Source organism: Cyprinus carpio, chromosome B4, assembly GCF_018340385.1.
Source record: "Cyprinus carpio isolate SPL01 chromosome B4, ASM1834038v1, whole genome shotgun sequence".
Classification (NCBI taxonomy): Eukaryota; Metazoa; Chordata; class Actinopteri; order Cypriniformes; family Cyprinidae; genus Cyprinus; species Cyprinus carpio.
The window spans coordinates 31,412,705-31,434,812 of record NC_056600.1 but is presented as its reverse complement, the minus strand read 5'-3'; the positions used below and the strand labels follow the sequence as shown (position 1 = coordinate 31,434,812).

The 22,108-nt window shown below is 38.5% G+C and overlaps 1 protein-coding gene across 1 annotated transcript; it reads right to left on the bottom strand.

The window, feature by feature from the left end:
- Window positions 1-959: 959 nt before the first annotated feature.
- On the bottom strand, window positions 960-20,669 carry LOC109085739 (gastrula zinc finger protein XlCGF57.1-like). The gene is made up of 3 exons (XM_042722926.1): window positions 20,598-20,669; window positions 19,777-20,004; window positions 960-2,676 (listed from the first exon to the last, which is right to left on the bottom strand). The coding sequence occupies exons 2-3, from the start codon at window positions 19,946-19,948 to the stop codon at window positions 1,478-1,480; spliced, it is 1,371 nt and encodes a 456-aa protein (XP_042578860.1). The 5' UTR covers window positions 19,949-20,004; window positions 20,598-20,669; the 3' UTR covers window positions 960-1,477.
- Between the last annotated feature and the right edge of the window lie 1,439 nt (window positions 20,670-22,108).

The following is a 22,108-nucleotide window of genomic DNA, read 5'->3' as shown; positions in this document are numbered from 1 at the left end:
CCGCTAGTGCCGTAAGGTGTCGTAAGAAACGTCAGGTTGTGATACCCCAGCTCCATGCAGAAGTTATCCAACCAGGCGTTGTCATCAGGCATTGCAGGCAGGGTTTCGGGGCTGTTGCTGTAGCAGCAGGCTGACGTGGATTCTTGCATATAAATCCACGTATGTAACCTAGCTCACTAAAATAGGCTACCACTTTTAATGCTCCGATGAAAAGTAAACCACCATTTCTTTAGGATAACATAACACATAATTCATATTATATAAATAATACTGCACACTTGTTAAATGTTTCAAATGTAAAATATGGTGTAATACTGTGTAGCTTAGAGAAAATAAGCACAGGTTCATAGGCTTGACATTTATCCTGCTTGAATTCGTTCTAAGAAATGCACATAACTTCATAAGCAGGCTACTAAATTTTCATCTGTGAATATTATTAAATATTATTAAATAATTAAAGAATTAAATATTTTAACTACAGTGTTTTTCTTTCATTTTCCCCGACTGCAGCCATGAAATGTAACACATCAGCGCGGCAAAGCTGATGGCTATTTGCAAAAATGTGCTTTGATGCGTTTGTTAGATAACTTGAGGTTAAAGCGCCACTCAGCGGTCAAAAGCTAGATAAGTGCGCTATTAGGCATATATCTAAGTGTTTGTGTGAAGAGTGTAAGCTAAAGTTCACTAAAGAGTGTAAGCTAAAGGGCACCAGCGCAATCACTTGCATTTTTTTTTAATTAACAGTGGAAACACCTTAAAATATGCCATCATTTTTGCTCATACAGATAAGAATAATACATCATTCAGTACTGTAAAGGGTCTACTTTTATTTGAGTGCACCTTTGCTTTTGTAAAATAAATGTAAAAAATAAACAAAAAAAACATACAAGATGCGCTTTCTGCCGTCTCACAAAAATGAACCAAAACTCAGCGAATACTTGCATTAATGACATGACAAATATATCTATAGAAAGCTTTAAATGACTACAAAATAAAATCATTAAATTATTCGCAAACAAAAACTTTTTCATTATGTAATCCGTAAAGGCACGTCCAGTGAGGAGATGGCGAGTCAGGATTGCCAACTTAAACACTGAGCGTGGAATAGAATATTATATAAATAGAATAGAATAGAAATATTAAAGGCACATTATGGTTTAGTATTTACTACTACTACTAGTCGACTAGAAATATCTTTGGTTGTGGGCAGCCCTTGGTTTAATCCAGCCCTTTTTCTTCTACAACTCTTTCAGCTGTGCTGAAGGTGCGCTCACTTCTATTGCCCTGGTGGGGAGACGAAGCACCATCTGGGCTGGTCTTGTCATTTGCAGTAGTATAAGGTCTCGTGTTGTTTCCACCAGCGCTGCAATAAATAAAAATAAAAACAAAACCAAACCCGCTGTACAGATGATTAACTTAGGTTTTGCACAGGCATTTGACGCTGAGTGAGAATGGTTTGAATATTCTTTTCAAGTAATTATTTGTCCCTGCTCTGATCACATGTAAACAGCTTCTCTCTAGTGTGAATGTTCATGTGTTTTTTAAGGTGTCCTCTTCTAGTGAAGCTCTTTCCACATTGTTGGCAGGTGAACGGTTTCTCTCCAGTATGAATTCTCATGTGGACTTCGAGGTGTTGTTTATGTTTAAAGCTTTTTCCACACTGGGAACATGTGTAAGGTTTCTCTCCAGTATGACTTATCATGTGGTATTTAAGGTTTGATTTACTAATGAAGCTCTTTCCACACAGTTTGCAGGTGAAAGGTTTCTCTCCAGTATGAACTCTCATGTGGTCTTTAAGGGTTCCTTTTTTAGCAAAGCTCTTTCCACATTGTTGGCAGGTGAACGGTTTCTCTCCAGTATGAATTTGCATGTGGTCTATGAGGCATTGTTTATGTGTAAAATTTTTTCCACATTGAGAACATGTGTAAGGCTTCTCTCCAGTATGAATTCTAGTGTGTTTTTTAAGGTTTGATTTACTAATGAAGCTCTTTCCACACAGTTTGCAGGTGAAAGGATTCTCTCCAGTATGAATCCTCATGTGGTCAACGAGGTGTTGTTTATATGCAAAACTTTTTCCACATCGAGAGCATGTGTAAGGCTTCTCTCCAGTGTGAATTCTCATGTGGTTGTTAAGGTTTGATTTTCGAATGAAGCTCTTTCCACACAGTTTGCAGGTGAAAGGTTTCTCTCCAGTGTGAACTCTCATGTGGCTTTTAAGGGTTCCTTTTCTGCTGAAGCTCTTTCCACACAGTTTGCAGGTGAAAGGTTTCTCTCCAGTATGAATTCTCTTGTGGTCATTGAGGTGTTGTTTATATGTAAAACTTTTTTCACATTGAGAGCATTTGTATGGCTTCTCTCCAGTATGAATTCTCATGTGGTTTTTAAGGTTTGGTTTATTAATGAAACTCTTTCCACACTGTTTGCAGGTGAAAGGCTTTTCTCCAGTGTGAACTTTCATGTGGACTTCAAGATTTTCTTTTCTGGTGAAACTTTTCCCACACTGTTGGCAGGAGAAATAACTTCTATCTGCTGTCTTTTGAGCTCTTTTTTGTGACGTCTTTTCAGTCTGTGTGGAACTAAATGATTTTTCTCCAGGCATGAAATTATATTTCTCATGCTGAACATTATCTTCCTTTTCATTGAGTTCTTGACTCTCCTCTTTCAGTGTCATCAGATCTAATGCAAAAAAGACAAATCCAGATGAACACCATTTTTAATGGCACAAAGAACAAACATCAAAACCAACAACATGTAGATCTTATACACACTAAACTACAAAAGGAGATGTTAAATGTGATCTTAAAATTTCTTCCCATTATTTGAAGTGATGATAAAAAAAGAGCCAAGTTTGTTTGTGTAATCTTAGTTGCGTATGTTTATATAATGGGTCATGTGATCTCAACATGTCTGTCCACACAATGTAGGATTGCCACCTGTGCCTTAAAATACGGAATCGCAAGATGGTGGCTTGGAAGCGGTAGTGTTTTTAGAGGCTCTTGTGCCACTCACTCGGTTTCCCTCCCTAACTCATAAATAAAGAACGCAAGACATTGATTTCTATTACAAATCTTGTGTAGCATGTCACTAGAGACTTTCTATATGCTACGCAAAGCTGTATCTGGCCAAGCTACGTGTGACTATTGGAAGCACTTCTAAAGTCTTTGAGACGGTGGCAGCAGTTTCACAGTATTTGGACAAGAATGGATCGAGCTCCAATACCTGATCTTATTGCTGCCGTATGATAGGCAGGTGCTGAACTAAATTGCTTTCACGTACTGTATGCCTGTACTTTTATATGGAGCTATTAGAGGGCAGTGTTGGCAGTAACACGTTACTGTAATTTAAGGGCCGGTAAATTAGAGACCTGCTCCCATAAGTCCCGACGCAGCAGCAGCATGGGAGAAGATGAGCAAGTGCTGGTGCAGGAGGGTAGACACTTGTGTGTGCGCTGGAAGCATTTCATATTAATAAAACGATTCATGGGACTCCTGCAAAATTTACTTATCTAAATATAAAATATCTAAAATAAATAAATTGTTATTCACCTATTGCACAAAAGCAACATGAACTAACATAAAATATAAACAATTAATAGATGCAAGCGTATGCAGATTTCTATTTATGCTATAACACGTGTTTGCAGTGTTGAGCAATGCAGTGCTGAAATTTGCATGCTCACGAATCCTCTCATTATAATGCACGAATTGTAGACATTATGAAAGATTAATTATGCATATGTTTATTGTATTATAACAGAGATTTGTGCGATTGCGATGAACTGAGATGTCTTTAGAGATTATAAATGCAGCATTCTTTGCTGGCATTCTGCAAAACCATGCATGCAGCAGCCGCTTGCTTTAGTTAAAAATAAGTGTTCTGTGAATGTTGATTTTTTAATAACAAATATTTATTGGGGGCGTGTATGCTAGGATTTCATAAATTTCATGGAGAAAAAAAGTAACATAACTAGTAATGTAAGTAATAACATTACTTTTCAAAAAAAAAAAGTAATCAGAACACTAACGGGATTACTTTTAAAAGGAGTAATCAGTAATCAGTTATTTTGATTACATTTTTAGAGTAACTTGAGAAACACTTTTAGAGGGTGACACGGGAGTGGATTTTCAAACTTCTCCCGCCCTACTCCCACAAAAAAAAAATCCTGTCCCGTCCCAATCCCACAAAAAAACTGGGGGAAAATCCCGTCCCAATCCCAGAAAAATGACTCCCATTCCCTCCCACTCGTGTGTTGTGTTTTTTTTTGGCCAGAATCTGTCAGTTACAGTAAAAAGAATACAGTACAGATCACAGCATGCCCACTTTAGTTAAATAAAGCCAGTTTAAACAATGCACAGTATGCATTGCACACACACTAAATTTCATGTAAATCATCCATGCTAAAACAAACATTTTCTATTAGAATTTTTTTCATTTGAAAGTAGACATTTCAGTCTCTATAGATGTATTTTCATACACTGAGTTTTGAAGTTTCTCGCACAAGTTCACATGACCGAAATGGCAGAAACCGCATATCCTGTTTGCTTTAATTATTTTACAGAAGCGCTTTGTTTTGTTGTTATTCTGAGTGCACACGAATAAACGTAGAGTCTTTACAGATTCAAAAGATGTATTACTTTTATCTGTATGACCAAAAACTATGAAGTATATTAAGAGCAAGTGAGCGCACCGGCACCTCCATGTGTCCCGCAGTGAGTGAGCTGCTGTTCAGTTTCCACACACACTTCAATAGCGCACATTTCTGTAGGTTAACAAAAGATTGAGCGGCAATGTAAAGTTGTTACTACATACATCTTTGAGATGAAAAGCTATATTTGAGGTCTATGAATGATAAGTGGGCTTTTGGATGTCCTGCCCAATGTACCGTATTACCACATAGACCAGCTGTTAATGATCTGTCCGTCACAGACTGCGTACGTCATTCACTTAACCAGCCACACCAAAGGAAACAGGAGGAGAGCATAAAGAGACAGGGCACCTAGAATTGAGTTCAAAATTAAAATATACAGGTTATAATTTATTTATATAGAAGGTATATTTGTGTATAAAGTTTGTGTTATTACGATTCCCGGTCCTGCCCACTCCCACTGATATTTTTTCCTGTCCCGTCCCGATCACGTGATTAATAGTGATTTTGTGACCCACGGGATTCCCGAAAAAATGTCAGTCTCTAGTACAGGGTTCCTCAAATCTTTCCCTGGAGGGCCAATGCGCTGCAGAGTTTATTTACAACCCTAATCAAACTCAACTACCTGTGATTTTCTAATGATCCTGAAGACACTAATTAGTATACTCAGGTGTGTTTGATTATGGTATTTGTTTATGCTAAACTCTGCAGGAAAGTGGATCTCGTGGAACAGATTTGAGGATCCCTGCTCTAGTAGCTATACAAATCAAGGCTTGAGTACTTTATTATTTTTATTGTTTTAATGTTGTTTATATTGAGTGATGAGGGGCTGGTTTTATAACTTTAGTTTGTATTCCGGGTGGGTGGTTTTTAAAAGACTTATCATGGGTGTCTATTTCTTCTGAGCCTCTGTTACTTGAGGTACAGGCAAGGCAAGGCAAGTTTATATATATAGAACATTTCATACACAGTGGTAATTCAAAGTGCTTTACATAAAAGAAAGTAAATTAATAATGAAAAAAAAAAAAATCAAACATAAAACGTAAAACAAGGAACTTTGTTAGAAACATTGATTTAAAATGAATTGAAAACAGTTAAAAATAGAAAATGATTTTACATAAAATACAGTGAATACGTAAAATAGTAAGAGGTTAACTTGATGGACTTCGAGGTGAGGATCTGTCCCCTAAGAGATAAGAGGAACTGTCCCCCATTTTGTTTTTCTTTTCCTTTTCTGTGTTTTTATTCTCTTGTACTTTTTCTTCTTTTTTCCATGTTGCCAGTTTGGCTTGTTCTGATATGTGTTTTTGTTCACTTTTATACAGTACCTTGAGATACACACAGTTGCTTTTTAAATGCAATGACAGGGCTTTGATCATAAAGATGTTTGACGGGGGAGAGCACTACCTGATTCATTCACTATTTGGTGTATGTTTAGGCTGTCAGTAACTTAAGACTTTGCACTTAGAACGTAAGGGGTCTACATGGACAAATAATTATAAGGAAAGTTTTTACACAACTCTGTAAGGAGAATACAGATATTGATTTGATACAAGAAACTCACCTGAGTGATAGTGAGCATTTGAATCTAAAACAAATAAATTGGTCAGATTCATTTCTCATCTTTTCAAAATGCAGCAGAGGTGTAGCTATTATAATTGATAAAAAGATACCCTTTAGGGTTACAGATAATATTATGAATAAATTTGGAAGATATATTATTATTAAGGGAACTTTGAATGGAAAGGAAATCTCAATTTTAAATTAGATTTTAAAGAGAATGCGTCTGGATTGGCTATTATCGGAGGGGACTTTAACTGTTTATTAAATTCTTTGTTGGACATAATTGTCACTCTAGGATTGGTTACTTTTTTGTTCCTAAGGTTCTGATGCAAACAATTTCTAACAGTTACATAGGAGATACCATTATTTCTAATCATGCTACAGTCGTACTAGATGTTTGTGTGAAGGGGTTTATAAGACCAGCTAGACGTTGGAGATTCAATACTCTGTTGCTCAAAGATGATCAATTTCTCTCATACTTTAATTCAGTTTAAGATATATTTTTTCTATCAATTCAGCATCCATAGATAATCCCTCACTTCTCTGGGAGACCCGTAAAGCATACATCAGAGGCCTCTTTATTTCTTATCTCACTGCAAAAAAAAAAACAACAAAAAAAAACAGCTAGAGTCAGCATTAAATACTGCCACTGATAGCTATCTAAACAATCCCTCGCTTGCTTCCTTAGAAAAAATAAGTACCGTGCGGGCCTCTTTAAACTCATTGCTAACTCAACAGTCTCACTCAAATATTTTATTCTCAAAGCAGATGTTGTACGAATGGGGTAATAAACCTAGAAAATACCTATCCCACTTGACAAAATTGAAATTGGATTCACAATTCATTACTTCTATAGTTGATCTTAAGGGAGTGCAATCTTTTCATTCTTATATTATAAATAATATGTTAAACAATTGTATTCAATCAGAATTATGTCTTTGAAAAGAATAATTAGGCTACGTTCACACTGCAGGCTGAAACGACCCAATTCCGATTTTTTTGCCTCTATGCAACCTGTATCTGATCTTTTCATGACAGTCTGAACGAGACAGATCCGATCTTTTCAAATGTGACCCAGGCCACTTGGGTATGTGGTCCTGAATCTGATACATATCCGATCTTTTGAAATGCGACCTCCGTCTGAACGGCCAGGCCACATGTATCCGACCCGTACGTCATTGATACGCTATAAACGTCATAATTCTGCGTTGAAGTAGGCGGGAACGAGAAGATAGAAGCCACTCACATCAGTATCTCACCACTCCTGGCTGCGACTCCGCACCCACACGTTTCTCTGTACCGACGTTGCTAACACTGCTCCACAAAACGCCATGGCCAAAAACCTTGCTCTCCTCCTTTTTTAATTTTCTTCTTAAAACGAGAAGATTGTAATTGTGCTGTCTCCGTTGGGAAAATAACTTTAATATTGCAAAAAGAGCTCCGCTGTTGACTAAACTGTTGTCGACATCCATGTTTAACGTTAGCTACTTCCGCAAACAACGAGTGACGTCGTTGGCCGTTGAGTACTCTTCTGCGCATGCGGGTCACTTCTGGGTCATTTCACGTTCACACAGGAGATCACAAAAGGTCGCATTTAATTGTAAATGTGAACGGCCTTGCAAAAAAATCGAATTTTTTCAAAAAATCGGAATTGAGCATTAAGCCCTGCAGTGTGAACGTAGTCTTAGACTACGGTATTATTCTTTGATCACTTGACACTTCCTGTTGTCTCTGAGGAAAAGAGGGAATTTCTCAATGCTCCTATCACAAGAGAGGAAGCTATAATCTCACTCCATAGTTTAAAATCTGGATGGCCTTGCATATGAACTGTATAAAAACTTGAGCATCTACTATTAGACCCTCTCTTAAGCCGAGTTCAGACTGCACGATTTTCAAAGTAGTCGGGTCACTGTTCTTTTCACACTGCATGACTATCTCGGCCAGCATTCAGTCGCTGCTGTGTTCACACTGCACGATGGATCGGCGACAGAAGGTTTCACACTGCATGACTTTACAATAGGAAGAATCGCCGACAACCCTGCCTGGCATGCAAACTACGTTTCACAACCAAACACACGCGAGATGTGACAAGGGAAACAACGCGATATCAAGCATGCAAGACCGGGGTTCTCACGTGAGACTGGGCTAGCTCAGATGAAACGTCAAACAGACACGGGTGCTCCTGCCAAATTTCTACTAATTTTTCTTCCATTTCTTGGGTCCACATAGACCGAGAAGGCGGCTTTTTCTGAAATGAAGCCATGCTTGCTGATATTGTGGTCTATAACTCCTCCCCGAACTCCCCGCTGCTCTGTATCTTGCTCTCTCATTGGCTGTCAGTCATCGCCGACGTAGTTTTCAGTCAGAACACTTTTCACACAGCATGATTTTGAATCGCCGACAGGTCCAGATATTTAGCATGCCAAATATCTCACGGGCGTCGGTGACTCGTCGGCGATTCTCTCAGATCACGTCTTTGCTCATTCACACTGCGTGATTGTAACTCGCGTGAACGAGCAACGATTTGCCTGTGATTTGGGGCATTTGTCGGCGATTTTTCAAAACCTGTCGGCGAGCCAAAAACTGGGCTAAAATCGTGCAGTCTGAACGCGGCTTTAGCCATGCTTAATCATTCATTTTTGACCGATAGTCTACCCTCTTCACTTCGTGAAGCAAATATTTATCTTATATTAAAAAAGGCAAGGACCCAGAAAATTGCAATTCCTATAGGCCCCCCTTCCTCAAATCTTGCCCTGGAGGCCCAATGCGCTGCAGTTTAGCTCCAACCCTGATCAAAGTCACCTGCCTGTGATTTTCTAATGATCCCAAAGACATTTTTTGGCATTAATTAGCATGACCAGGTGTGTTTGATTAGGGTTAGAGCTAAACTCTGCAGGAAAGTGGATCTCGAGGTTCAGATTTGAGGATCCCTGCTATAGGCCCATTGCATTGTTAAACTCTAATTTAAAATTGTTATCTAAAGTTTTAGCACCAAGATTGGAGAAGGTTCTACCATTTATTATTACTGAAGACCAGAAAGGTTTTATTAAAGGCAGAAGTTCTGCTCACAATGTTTGGCGGCTACTAAATATTATTGAGCTTTCCAGTAATTTGAGTTTTAATTCTTTTATTTTGTCTCAAGATGCAGAGAAAGCTTTTGATTCTGTTGAGTGGCCTTATTTATTTTACACCTTAGAAAAATTTGGCCTTGGAGAATACTTTATAAAGTGGATGTGAATTCTCTATACAGATCCTCTTGATGCGGTCATTACTAATAGTCACAGATTCTGAAAGTTTTCCTTTATTTTGGGGTACCAGACAGGGCTGCCCCCTCTCTCCATTGTTTTTTGCAATAGCAATAGAGCCATTTGCTCAGATGAAAAGAGAGGAAGCGGCTGTGTCTGGGGTGTCTCTGGGAGTAGGCAACACAAAATCTCTTTATATGCAGATGATGTGCTGCTCTCACTTTCAGATCCCGAGGTGTCTGTGCCAAAAATTGTAGACCTTATTCAGGAGTTTGGGCAATTCTCCATGTACAAGATTATTTTTTCAAAATCAGTTGCCCTGTTTTTAGGTAATAATAAGTTCACAAATCAGTCTCCCTCATTTCCCTTTAAATGCTCTGAGGCTGGTTTTGATTATTTGGGTATTCATGTAACCCCTACTTTCAACCAATTGTACAAAGCCGATTTTTTTACACCAATGCTAGGAAAAATCTAGATGATTTGAACAGGTGGATGTCTCTCCCTCTGTCTTGGCTGACTCTGATTAAAATGAATGTCCTGCCCCGTTTACTGTATCCAATGCAAAACATTGGTTTCTTAATATTGGCATCAGCCAGAGAAAAACCCTTATCGGTCGACCTCTATTGCTGACACTTAAATGAATTGTTTTGCCACTTTTGCACTTGTTATTTATGAATTTTTAATGCAAAGCACACTTTATTAAAAAAAAAAAAAGGGTTTATTTGTTATGCATGTTATGTATGCTTATTAAAAACAAGATTTGTAAAAAACAATTGTTCCGTTCCGGACCTCTGACATTGATGAAAATTCAGATTTGGACCTTTGAATGTAGACTCTGAGAACCCCTGTCTTAGGGTGTGTTCACACTTGTAGTTTGGTTCATTTGGTCCGGACCAAAAAGGAAAATGATACATTTGGTCGTGGGCCGCTTAGCGGTCACATTGGCATTTTTGACAGCGAATCTAAAGCTACCAAACTTAAAAGCATAGTGATAAGTTCGATCTGATTGGTCAAGTTGAATGACGTATTCATGACGGAACTAACTGAACACCCCAAACAAACGGTGTATTCGACTTAAAGCTGTGATGCGGGTGTATGATATCAAAGCACCCATTAACTGATCATTCTGGTCAGCGCCGCTTTAAGTCGAACACACTTAATGCCTTCTGCTGGTATAAGTGCTCATTGTTGTGTGTACAAAGCCTATAATTAGATATTCACCACCTGCAAACTCACAGGGAGCTCATAAAAGGCACTTTACCTCATGATTGCTCCACGTTTGCCCTCTGCTCATTTTGTTTTGGTTAAACTGTTTGTTCCACCGTCAAATCATTTTGCATACCATCGCATCTCATCATTACTTCCTGCTTTTGTTTAGTTTAGAAGTATTTGGTCTGTGTTGCGTTCATATTTCATTCAAATCGCACCAGAGTTTGTTCAGAAGCAGACTGAGACCCATCTTTTTAGCGGTCTCAGTTCGCTTGTTTGGTGTGCACCAGGGTTCTAGAAGAAGGCACTGCAGAGAACAGAGAGTGTGTGGTAGAAGGGAGAGGATTTTTTCCACACGTATTAATTTATTTGGTATGCCAGAAGAGAACATTACCCAAACATATCGTTTGCCAAACCATGTTAATTTTAATTTGCTTCAGGAAATAAAAGACGACTTGGAACCCTCAACTAGAAGTCACGCAATACCAGGTCTATGAAAACTTCTTGCAACCCTTCATATTTTGGCCTCTGGTTCTTCTCAAGGTACTGTAACTTCTTTATTCTTTATTTACGACTACGCTAACTTGTGCTGTGCTTGGTAGATTGCGCTGGTGATTGTGGAAATGAGATGTTGCATCTGTGTTCTTCAATTTGCGCGTTGTTAGTAAATCACCAGCAAAAATTTCCACTCCCATCAGCGCTGTTTTGGAATTGTGTCCTTGTGTTAATTTGCCCTGTTTAGTACAACTGGCCCTAAGTGACTTCCGTGTTGGTTTCAAGAGAGAGACCGGAAGGTTGCCGCTTGGTTTTACCATCAGAAAATGGTTTACTCTGCAGCATCTTTTTCAAAACTTAAATTCAACACATAAATAATAATACAGATAAATTTTAAAAACATACAATCTACTCCACTTTCCTGCAGCAATGGAGACAAATATAACATGGTTAATTTAACCTTTTCTGTTTACTGTTACTGTTTTTCTTTAATTTTGATTTATTCTTATGATTTGATAAATTATTCTCATGGTATTTGGACAATATTATAATTCACAAAGTAAATACAAGTCTAGCCTAAAATTATTAACAAAAATGAAAATAAATGGAATAAAAATCAGACATGCATCGATAGTGCTATGAAAAAGGAGTGTCTCATCAAGCTGTAGGGCATAGTACTGGCTTTGCATGATGTAAGCTAGCAATTGCTCTTTAACATCACTTGCCATTTCAGATATGTGGCAGCTAACGGTGTCGTTAGAAAGGGGGCTCTCACTAATCTGCTGAAATTATCTCCAAACATCACCAGACAAATATCTTTGGCAGCAGGTAAGATTAGCTCCTCGGCAATTGTGTGAGGTTTTCCTACCTTAGTAACTCGTTTGGAGACGTAGTAGGACACTTCTAGACACCTGTTGGACACTGATGTGTATTTGCTGATGTTGCATTTCTGCTCTTCAAGGCCAGATAACTTTAATTTGAAAAAATCTAAGGGTTTGTCTTTGAGTGTTGGGTGTTTTGTTTCTAAATGGCGCTTCAACTTGCATGGCTTCATGCTGTCATTTGCCAACAGATCTGCTCATATGACACACTTGGGCAGTGGTTCAGCATCTGTCTCAGCCACCGTAAAGCCAAACTGAAGATAGGGATGTCGTACTTTCGTGTTTTACACTTTTTAGGAGTAGGAGCTGATGACGCATTGTTGTCACAACTCCTTTTCGTATATGTGATGAACTTGTCCATAAACTTCACAAAATCCATTCCGCTGCTAGTCACTGACATTCTTAAATGTGTCTGCACTGACAGCTGGATAAAAAGCAGGCTAAGCTCCCCCTCTCCCCATCGCCAAAAAAAAAAGCAGAGGAAGAGTAACGCAGATTTTTTCTCAACTTTTATTCCATCGAAAATGAAATTTTAATGATTTTATCACAAATAGCAAGCTGGACTTCTTGTTTCTCTCTGAGACCTGGTTGAAGGTAGGAGATTTGCCTCTGAGGACTGAACTTCTGCCGCAGGGTTATTCGTACTTCAATACCCTTCAGTCAACTGGTCGAGGAAAAGGCACCTATTATGCCCCTTTTTACAAGATGTAATAGAAGTCTCAGGTGTCCCCAGAATGTGTCTGTGATGTTTCAGCTCAAAATAACCCACAGACCATTTATTATATCTGCTTCCTTATTCTGGGAAACTTTAATGTACATTTATGTTGTGGTCACAATGCAGTGTCTAAAGAGTTTTTGAACATGACAACTCTTTAGATCTGAGACAATGGGTTAAAGGGCCAACTCATACCTCAGGGTTCGATTCTTGCACCAATATTATTTTACTTTTATGTTACCTTTAGGATCCATCTTTCATAAATATAATGTATTTATTTTTTTACTGTTATGCGGACGACACTCACATTTATCTTCCAATGAGACAGTCAAACTTAAAGGGGTCCTATTATTCTCTTTTCTTGATTTTGTTTTGGGGTGCACTAGAACAGACTTGCATGCTAGATTGTTAGAAAAACACGATTTTTCACATATGTAAATTATTCCAACATTATTTCAACACTATGGCAGCCCAAGACTGGTTGCCCACTGGAGCTAAGCAGGGTTGAACCTGGTTAGTACCTGGATGGGAGACCTCCTGGAAAAAACTAGGTTGCTGTTGGAAGTGGTGTTAGTGAGGCCAGCAGGGGGTGCTCACCCTGTGGTCTCTGTGGGGCCTAATGCCCCAGTATAGTGACTGGGACACTATACTGTCAAAAAGCACAGTATAGAATGTAATTTAATCATTCTCTCAGCTGATTCATTCAAAACACAGCTTCATTCAGGAACCATTCTTCTAATGTGGATTTATTTTGAAGTCAGTGGTTATTTGCATTAAGTGTTTTCTTTGCAACAAGTGATTGTAATTAGATGATATTAAATACTTATTGCAAACAGTGAAACCGAAGAATGGGAGTTGAATGAGTTTGGCATAAGGCCAATTAAAAATTTAAATCTCATTGCCACGTTGAAGTCTCCAAGCATAACTAGGGGAGTACCATCATCAGGAAAGGTTGAGAGCAGTGTAGGGTATTAGAGCTAATCAGACAATTTAAGATTCGATCAAGAACACGGTTGAAACACAAGGAGCCGAATTCTACAGAAAGGCCTAAGACAACAGGATGTTCTTCTAGCACCAGCCAGTCTGAAGCAAGCCTAACCAACCAACTCTTTCACAGAACAGCTTGCAACATTAACACAAAAGAGCCACTCAGGAAGGAGATTGTCCATTTTGGGGCAAGTAATCAAGATTGATAGTCAAAGAGATGCACAGCATGACCATCACATGTACATCAAAGGTAGTAATCACCATCACCTAGAGGACAAGAACCAGACTGAGATTCCTTATGAGACCTTAAAATCTACCGCTCTGTCTGGTTTAATTACAACTAGTATAAAAAATGTAGGGTTTGTTCTGGACTCAGACTTAAAAATGGATAAACAAATTAACTTGGTTGTCAGCTCAAGTTTTTTCTTTTTCTTTATCTTTTAGCTAAAACTAAACCTTTTTTATCAATTGCTGATTTTGAGAAAGCAATAACAGCGATGGTCTTCTCATGAATAGATTATTGCAATTCTCTTTATTTTGGAACTGACAACAGAGCATTGACGCATCTTCAAAAAGTACAGAGTGCTGCTGGCAGGATGCTCAAATCTGCAAAGAAATTTGAGTCAGTTACACTGCTACTAAAATAACTCAAATGGTTGCTGGATCAATATAGAATTAGCTATAGATTTTGTTACTTGTTTATGACTTTGCCAACACACCCGAAGTAGATTGGAAAAGCCATAGTACAATCCTTCTAGATCTTTGAGATAAGTGTTGGTTGGATAAAGCATCTTAAGTGTAATTTCCCTTAAAGATGCCATAGAATGCATTGATACAATATAAAAAATTTCTCTCAGATGTCCCCAGAGTGTGTAAGTGAAGTTTTATCTCAAAATACCCCACAGATGATTTTTTATAGCTTGTTGAAATAGCACATTCTGGCCCATTCCCTAAAAGTGGCAGTTTATGGGTATGTCCCCTTTAAATGAGTCAGTGTCGTGCGCTTGCTTAGACCTTTGTTGTGATAAACAGTAAAGTGTGTTCAAGCGCTAGCAAAAGACAGTGTACAGAAATACCCTTTGAGATAAGCAGATATATCAGCGGAAGTTAAAAGCAGATCGTAAGTGCATTTATTTCTTGTCTCATTAGTGTTTAGCGCAGTTGTCGTTGCTAGGAAACGCTTGTTTGTTTACTGTGTTGAGACGTGCTGCGTTTGGTCTCGTACTCTATCGCATACGTTGTCAGTGTCGTGCGCTTGCTTAGACCTTTGTTGTTATAAACAGTAAACTGTGTTCAGCTAAATTCAATTTCCGTTTTGTCTGACAGGTATACAAAAAAGGTAAGTAAACCGCGGCAGCGGTCGCGGCAGCCCTCGTGTTAAGCCCTCCTCGTGTGAAGACCGAAGAGTGTAAAGACCATCGACTCTACCTTGCGACTCCACCGGGCAGGGACACCGGCAAGGGATATAAGTATTGTTTTGATTACTCCTTTTTCCTTCTACTTGTTTCACTTCTGTTTCAGTTTGTAACTAATTATTACTATGTGTTTCCAGATCCCTACTATCACTACCACTCGCAAACCACGCATCACTCAATGTAGGCAGCGCAATCCTAACAACCTGCACACTTTGCCTATGTCTGCTTATACACTACTTTCTTTTTCTATTGGTCTCTGGAATTGCCAGTCTGCTGTAAACAAAGCCGATTTCATTACTTCTATTATAAGTCATTCAAAGTTAAATCTCATGGCCCTGACAGAGACCTGGATCAAACCAGAGGACACTGCTACACCTGCAGCCCTCTCCAATAATTTCTCATTTTCCCATTCCCCCCGTTTGACTGGAAGAGGTGGAGGTACTGGTCTGCTTATTTCTAATGATTGGAAATTTAATCCTTTACCATCTTTGGGTATCAACAACTCCTTTGAATCTCATTCAGTTACTGTTTAATACCCTCTTAAAATACATTTTGTAGTTGTCTATCGACCCCCAGGACCACTAGGTAAATTTTTGGATGAATTAGATGTGCTGCTCTCAACCTTTCCTGAGGATGGTACTCCCCTAGTTATGCTTGGAGATTTCAACATCCACCTAGATAAACCTCTATCTGCTGACTTCCACACTCTGCTTGCCTCTTTTGATCTCAACCGAGTGTCAACTACTGCTACTCACAAATCATACAACCAACTGGACCCTATTTACACAAGACACTGCTCCACTGATCATATACTGGTTACTCCACTGCACACCTCGGATCACTTCCTCCTCACTCTTAATCTCAACATGGCTCCTGACACATCATTTACCCCTCCACATGTCATCTTTCGACGTAACCTACGCTCACTCTCACGCTCCCGGCTATCTGCAATGGTTTCATCTTCGCTTCCTTCCCCTAAACTGTTAGCATCTTTTGATGCTAACAGTGCTACTGATACTTTCTGGTCCACTCTTACATCTTGTTTAGACACTGTTTGCCCCTTGTCTTCCAGGCCAGCCCGTACCACCCCTTCAGCCCCTTGGTTATCTGATGTTCTACGCGAACACCGTTCTAAGCTTAGAGCTGCTAAAAGGTTGTGGCGCAAATCCAAAAATACTAATGACCTTACTGTGTATCAGTCACTCCTCTCTTCCTTTTCTGCTAATGTCTCCACTGCTAAAAAGACTTACTACCATAACAAAATTAACAATTCGTCTAACTCTCGCATGCTTTTTAAAACATTTTCCTCACTCCTTTGTCCTCCTCCTCCCCCTCCTGCTTCATCTCTAATAGCTGACGACTTTGCCACGTTTTTCATTAATAAAATTACAAACATTAGTGCACAATTTTCCACACCACAATCCATCTCGCAAACAAACATACACTTATTCACATCCTTCTCTTCACTCTCTGAGGCAGAAGTCTCCAAACTCATCCTTTCTAATCATCCTACTACTTGTCCACTTGATCCTATTCCATCTCTTCTCCTTCAAGCCATTTCTCCTGCAGTTGTACCTGCACTTACTCACATCATTAACACATCCCTTCATACAGGTGTTTTCCCCTCATCATTTAGACAGGCTCGTATAACTCCACTCCTTAAGAAACCCACCCTCAACCCATCTCTTTTAGAGAACTACAGACCAGTTTCCCTTCTTCCTTTCATTCCAAAAACACTTGAACGAGCTGTATTCAACCAAGTCTCTACCTTTCTCACACAGAACAACCTCCTTGACAGCAACCAATCTGGCTTCAGAAGTGGACATTCAACTGAGACTGCCTTGCTCTCAGTTGTTGAAGCCCTAAGACTGGCAAGAGCGGAATCCAAATCTTCAATACTTATCTTGCTTGATCTACCTGTTGCTTTTGACACGGTTAATCACCAGATCCTCCTGTCAACCCTACTGACAAAGGGCATATCAGGAACCGTACTCCAGTGGTTTGAGTCTTACCTATCAGATAGGTCCTTCAAAGTATCTTGGAGAGGTGAGGTGTCCAAGTCGCAACATCTAACTACTGGGGTGCCTCAGGGCTCAGTTCTTGGACCACTTCTCTTCTCTGTCTACATGGCATCATTAGGTTCTGTCATTCAGAAACATGGCTTTTTTTATACCATTGCTATGCTGATGACACTCAACTCTTCCTCTCATTCCATCTTGATGATCCATCGGTAGCTGCTCGCATCTCAGCTTGTCTAACAGACATTTCTTGCTGGATGAAGGACCATCACCTTCAACTCAACCTTGCCAAGACAGAACTGCTTGTGGTTCCAGCAAACCCATCGTTTCATCACAATTTCACCATCAAGTTAGGCACATCAACCATAACTCCTTCAAAAACAGCCAGAAACCTTGGAGTTATGATTGATGATCAGCTAACTTTCTCAGACCACATTGCTAAAACTGTCCGTTCCTGCAGATTTGCTTTTATTCAACATTAAGAAGATCAGGCCCTTTCTTTCCGAACATGCTGCACAACTCCTTGTTCAAGCTCTTGTTCTGTCCAGGCTGGACTATTGCAACGCTCTCTTGGCAGGTCTTCCAGCCAGTTCTATCAAGCCTTTACAATTAATCCAAAACGCGGCAGCAAGATGAATTTTTAATGAGCCAAAAAGAATACATGTCACACCTCTATTTATCAATTTGCACTGGCTACCAATAGCTGCTCGCATAAAATACAAGGCATTGATGTTTGCATACAAAACCACCACTGGCTCTGCACCCCTTTACCTAAATTAATTACTTCAGACTTATGTGCCCTCTAGAAGCTTGAGTTTATTAAGTGAACATCGCTTCATTGTGCCATCCCAAAGAAGCACAAAGTCACTTTTACGGACTTTTAAATTAAATGTTCCCTCCTGGTGGAATGACCTTCCCAACTCAATCCGAGCAGCTGGGTCCTTACCCATCTTCAAGAATCGGCTTAAAACACATCTCTTCCATCTTTATTTAACCCTCTAACTTTTTCCCAAACTATTCTAATTCTATTTAAAAAAAAAAAAATGTAACTACCTTTCTAATCTTTTTGTATCCTATCTATTTTTCTTTTCATTTATTATACAATTATAAAAAAGACCTCTATCACTAGCCTGCTGTATTCTTTTTCTATTCTATCTGTTTCTTTTTATTTATTATATTATTTAAAAGCCCTTGCTACGTATACTGTGTTTAGGTTAACTGAGACTTGTTATAGCACTTACTATATCATTGCTCTTTTGTTGTTTTTGATTGCTTCCATTGTCCTCATTTGTAAGTCGCTTTGGATAAAAGCGTCTGCTAAATGACTAAATGTAAATGTAATGTAATGTAAATGAAAATGAGCTGGTGCTCCCACCTCCCTTTTCAGATGAGAGCTTCAGGAGCCTCAAGATCTCATGCTTGCGCACCGGTGTTAAGGTTTAACTGATGGTGACCTTGTTACTGATCCTCACATTGCTTCCAAACCCAGTTTTTAACTACCACATTCCTATTCACGATCATCTGGTAGCATGTGAAGGCAGCATTAGTGAAAACAGGCAGAGACAACGGTAGCTTTAGCAACATTAGCCTTACAGAGAGCCAAGAAGATCTTTTGGAAAACAAAACATGAGGCGTGATGCTCTTGTCTGTAGTCTGGATGTCTGCGCACGAAGCGTTGGTATCTATCCTTCTTTCAGAAGCCATCTTTGCACAGCTCCAGCGCTGAACTGACTATCGTTTGTGAGGCAGTCCAGCATAAAATGTTAGCACAAAGTATAGGACTTTTTTCCGGGACATTTCCCACAAAAATGAAAGTTAACCACCCTATCCTCAGCGGTCTATGGAGACTCCTGTGTTCGTTGGTGCATCCCAACACACAACACTATTAATGTAAAGTATGAAAGATGTCATAAGAATAGTCCATCTGCCATTAGCGGCACCACAAGGATAAGTTTTTTACATATATTTACACTTTAATTTGAAAGAAAACAGCGCAACCTTGTTGCATGGCTGACTCAGAAGAGCGTACGCTGCCTCATAATCTCCAGAATGGCGTTACGGTGAAGTGGAGAGACACAGAGGAGAGGAATTGTTGAATAAAGTCATTACTTTTGTTTTCTCCATGTACAAAAGTATTATCGTCACGTCATAACGTTACGGTTGAAACACTGATGGCAGATGGTCTTTCATACTTCACTGGACCTTGACACTGTTATTTATTTGGCAGTCTATGGGACAATCTCAAGCCTATCGGTTTTCATCTAAAATATCTTAAATTGTGTTCCGAAGACGAACAAAGCTTTTAAGGGTTTGGAAGGGATTAATGACAAAATTTTCATTTTGGGGTGGAGTATCACTTTACGCATCCCTTAAAACCCCTTAAATTGTTGCATAAAGCCCCTTAAACATAATGAGTGCTATTGTTGTTTTCTCTGATGTGCAACCTGTTCATATATGTTTACATCTCAAAGAAATGTGTTTTGGGGTTTCGTGACACTTTAATTACTACAATCATGAGATATTCACAAATATTAATTTCTTCAGAGCTGGAAATTTTAATAAGGATCAGATGAGTGAGTTCAGCTTTGAGAATGAAAACCAACCTGTTTGTTCCTCAGTATCTTCACGTTTGACTCTGAATGTGTCTTCAATCTTCATGTCTTCACTCTCCTCTTTAATAAACTCCATCTTTGTTTGTTCCTCAGTATCTTCATGTTTGACTCTGAATGCTTCTTCAATCTTCATGTCTTCACTCTCCTCTTTAATAATCTCCATCTTTATAACTGTGTCGTGTGGATCTCAGCTGCTTCAGCGGGAGTTTTTTCTTTGTCCTGTTTAAAATGAGAATAATTAACAAAGTATATTATTCTCAAAAAAAAATGCAAACTAAATCTCTGGGTGCATCTCAATAAGCTGTAGTTCAGTAGTCAGTGCACTGATGAGGGAGTGATCCAATCAGAGTCAGAGTTAAAGGACTTAAAAGACCTGATTAAAATATACATTTAAATATAAGTTAATATTTAGGTATTTATGATTTATATTTAGTATTCAATGATTTGTACATAATATGAAATAGATTACACTTTCAAAAAACCCGTTTTGCAGCTGGTTTGTAAAAGTTGGCATTACACAGTTGTGTTTGTTTTCGTTTGTCTTCGAATCACTGAATCATTTTATGAATGACTCGGTTCAGATGATTCGGATTCTCAGTTTCTCTCTTTTCTTTCTCGTACTTGAACGATGTATTGATTCACGAAATGAGACGCGCCTTTTCTGTTATTAATATGAGGATGCGCTTTACTCACTAAAATAACGTTAGAAAAATATTACAACATTTAAGATTGAATCATTTACTTTATGTAGCTTGTAAAAATGTGTAAATTGACAGAACAGTTTGCACTGATTTAAAAACTTATGCACAAACCTTTCTTCAGCCCAATCACAACAAATGCAGGAGCGCGGCGCAGCTTCATGACGTCACATCGCCATACCAAAATAAAAGTCCCGTTTTTTTCTCTTCTGCTCTTGGTTAATGACGGATTGCAAACAACTGTACAAGAGTGTGTAACATCATGCCATTTTAATTGTTCTCATATTCTGCTCATTAACCCTGTGTCTTAAAGGAATGCCTTCCTGGTGTTCCTTCTCCATCTCCTTCTGATCCCAGTACAATTTCCCCCATTCCTTTTCCTCATTAAAAACAAGGTGCTGTTCGACCCTGTGTGATCCACTCTCAGTCTTGTCATTATAATTTCTCCATGTCTGTTCCTTTCTCTATAATTTTCAATGCTGACTGACTTTTGTATTTTATTTCTGTCTTCCTCCCACCATCTCTGTCATATTTCAATGCCTTTCTTCTTAATTACTACTTTTCTTTCACCTTTTCCAAGTGGTACTGGAACTAATATTTCTTTTTGCAATGCCTCTTTTGTTAATTTGTCTGCATTTTCGGTCCCTTTCACTCTCTCGTGATCTGGCACATCTGTGCCACCCCTATATAATTTTATCAAACCGTGATAAAGTTATAAGCAGTGTTGGGGAAAGTTACTTTTAAAAGTAATGCCTTAATGCAATATTGCGTTACTCCCTAAAAAAGTAACTAAATACGTTACTTAGTTACTTTTTATGGAAAGTAATGTGTTACATTACTTTTGCGTTACTTTCATGTTACTTTTTAAATATGAGCAGGGCTTGATTGTTTTTAATATAAGAAGTTCTATTTATAGCAAATGTAAAAGCCCTTTCACACCAAAAAGTGTAATGAATAAACCTCAGGCTGAAGGAAAAGTAAATTCACGTCTGTACAGTAGAACACAGGAGAAGAAGGTTCCAACACTCTTCAGCAATAAAAAAAACAAAACAATGAAGCACAATTGTTAGTTTATCTAAAGTCATTTTTGATTATTAGTATGGTTGAACTGGATCATTAAAGGTCAGCAGCAAAGACACTAGTTAATAAAATGGGAATAGATACATTTGTGTTATTTAATATATTTAGTTATTGCAGGTTTGCGTCATATTCTGAGTTTGCATTTCACTGTTTTGATTAATTTTGATGAATACTAAATCTGTTTTGTTTTTTGTTTTTTTGTGAGTGGGATGAATTAATCCACATTCACATTTAGTCTAGAACTACAGTAACATCATGTTCACACAGCGCACACAACGCCTCCATACTTCCGATTTCTCCCAATATGGGAACAGGAGGCTTGTCAGTCAAAAAATGGGAATACAAAGTAACTGGCGTTACTTTTTTGAAAAAGTAACTCAGATATTTTCTTGTAAATTAAAAAGTAATGCGTTACTTTACTAGTTACTTGAAAAAAGTAATCTGATTACGTAACTCGCGTTACTTGTAATGCATTACCCCCAACACTGGTTATAAGATAATAACAATAACATAAGCACATACAATAATCTTAAGAGATTTAAGGA

Bases quoted from the DNA above. Each gene is read 5' to 3' on its own strand.
- LOC109085739 (XM_042722926.1), bottom strand. From the start codon at position 19,948: ATGGAGATTATTAAAGAGGAGAGTGAAGACATGAAGATTGAAGAAGCA. The intron at 2,677-19,776 runs GTTGGTTTTCAT...TTTTTGCATTAG, and splicing joins AGATACTGAGGAACAAACAG to ATCTGATGACACTGAAAGAG.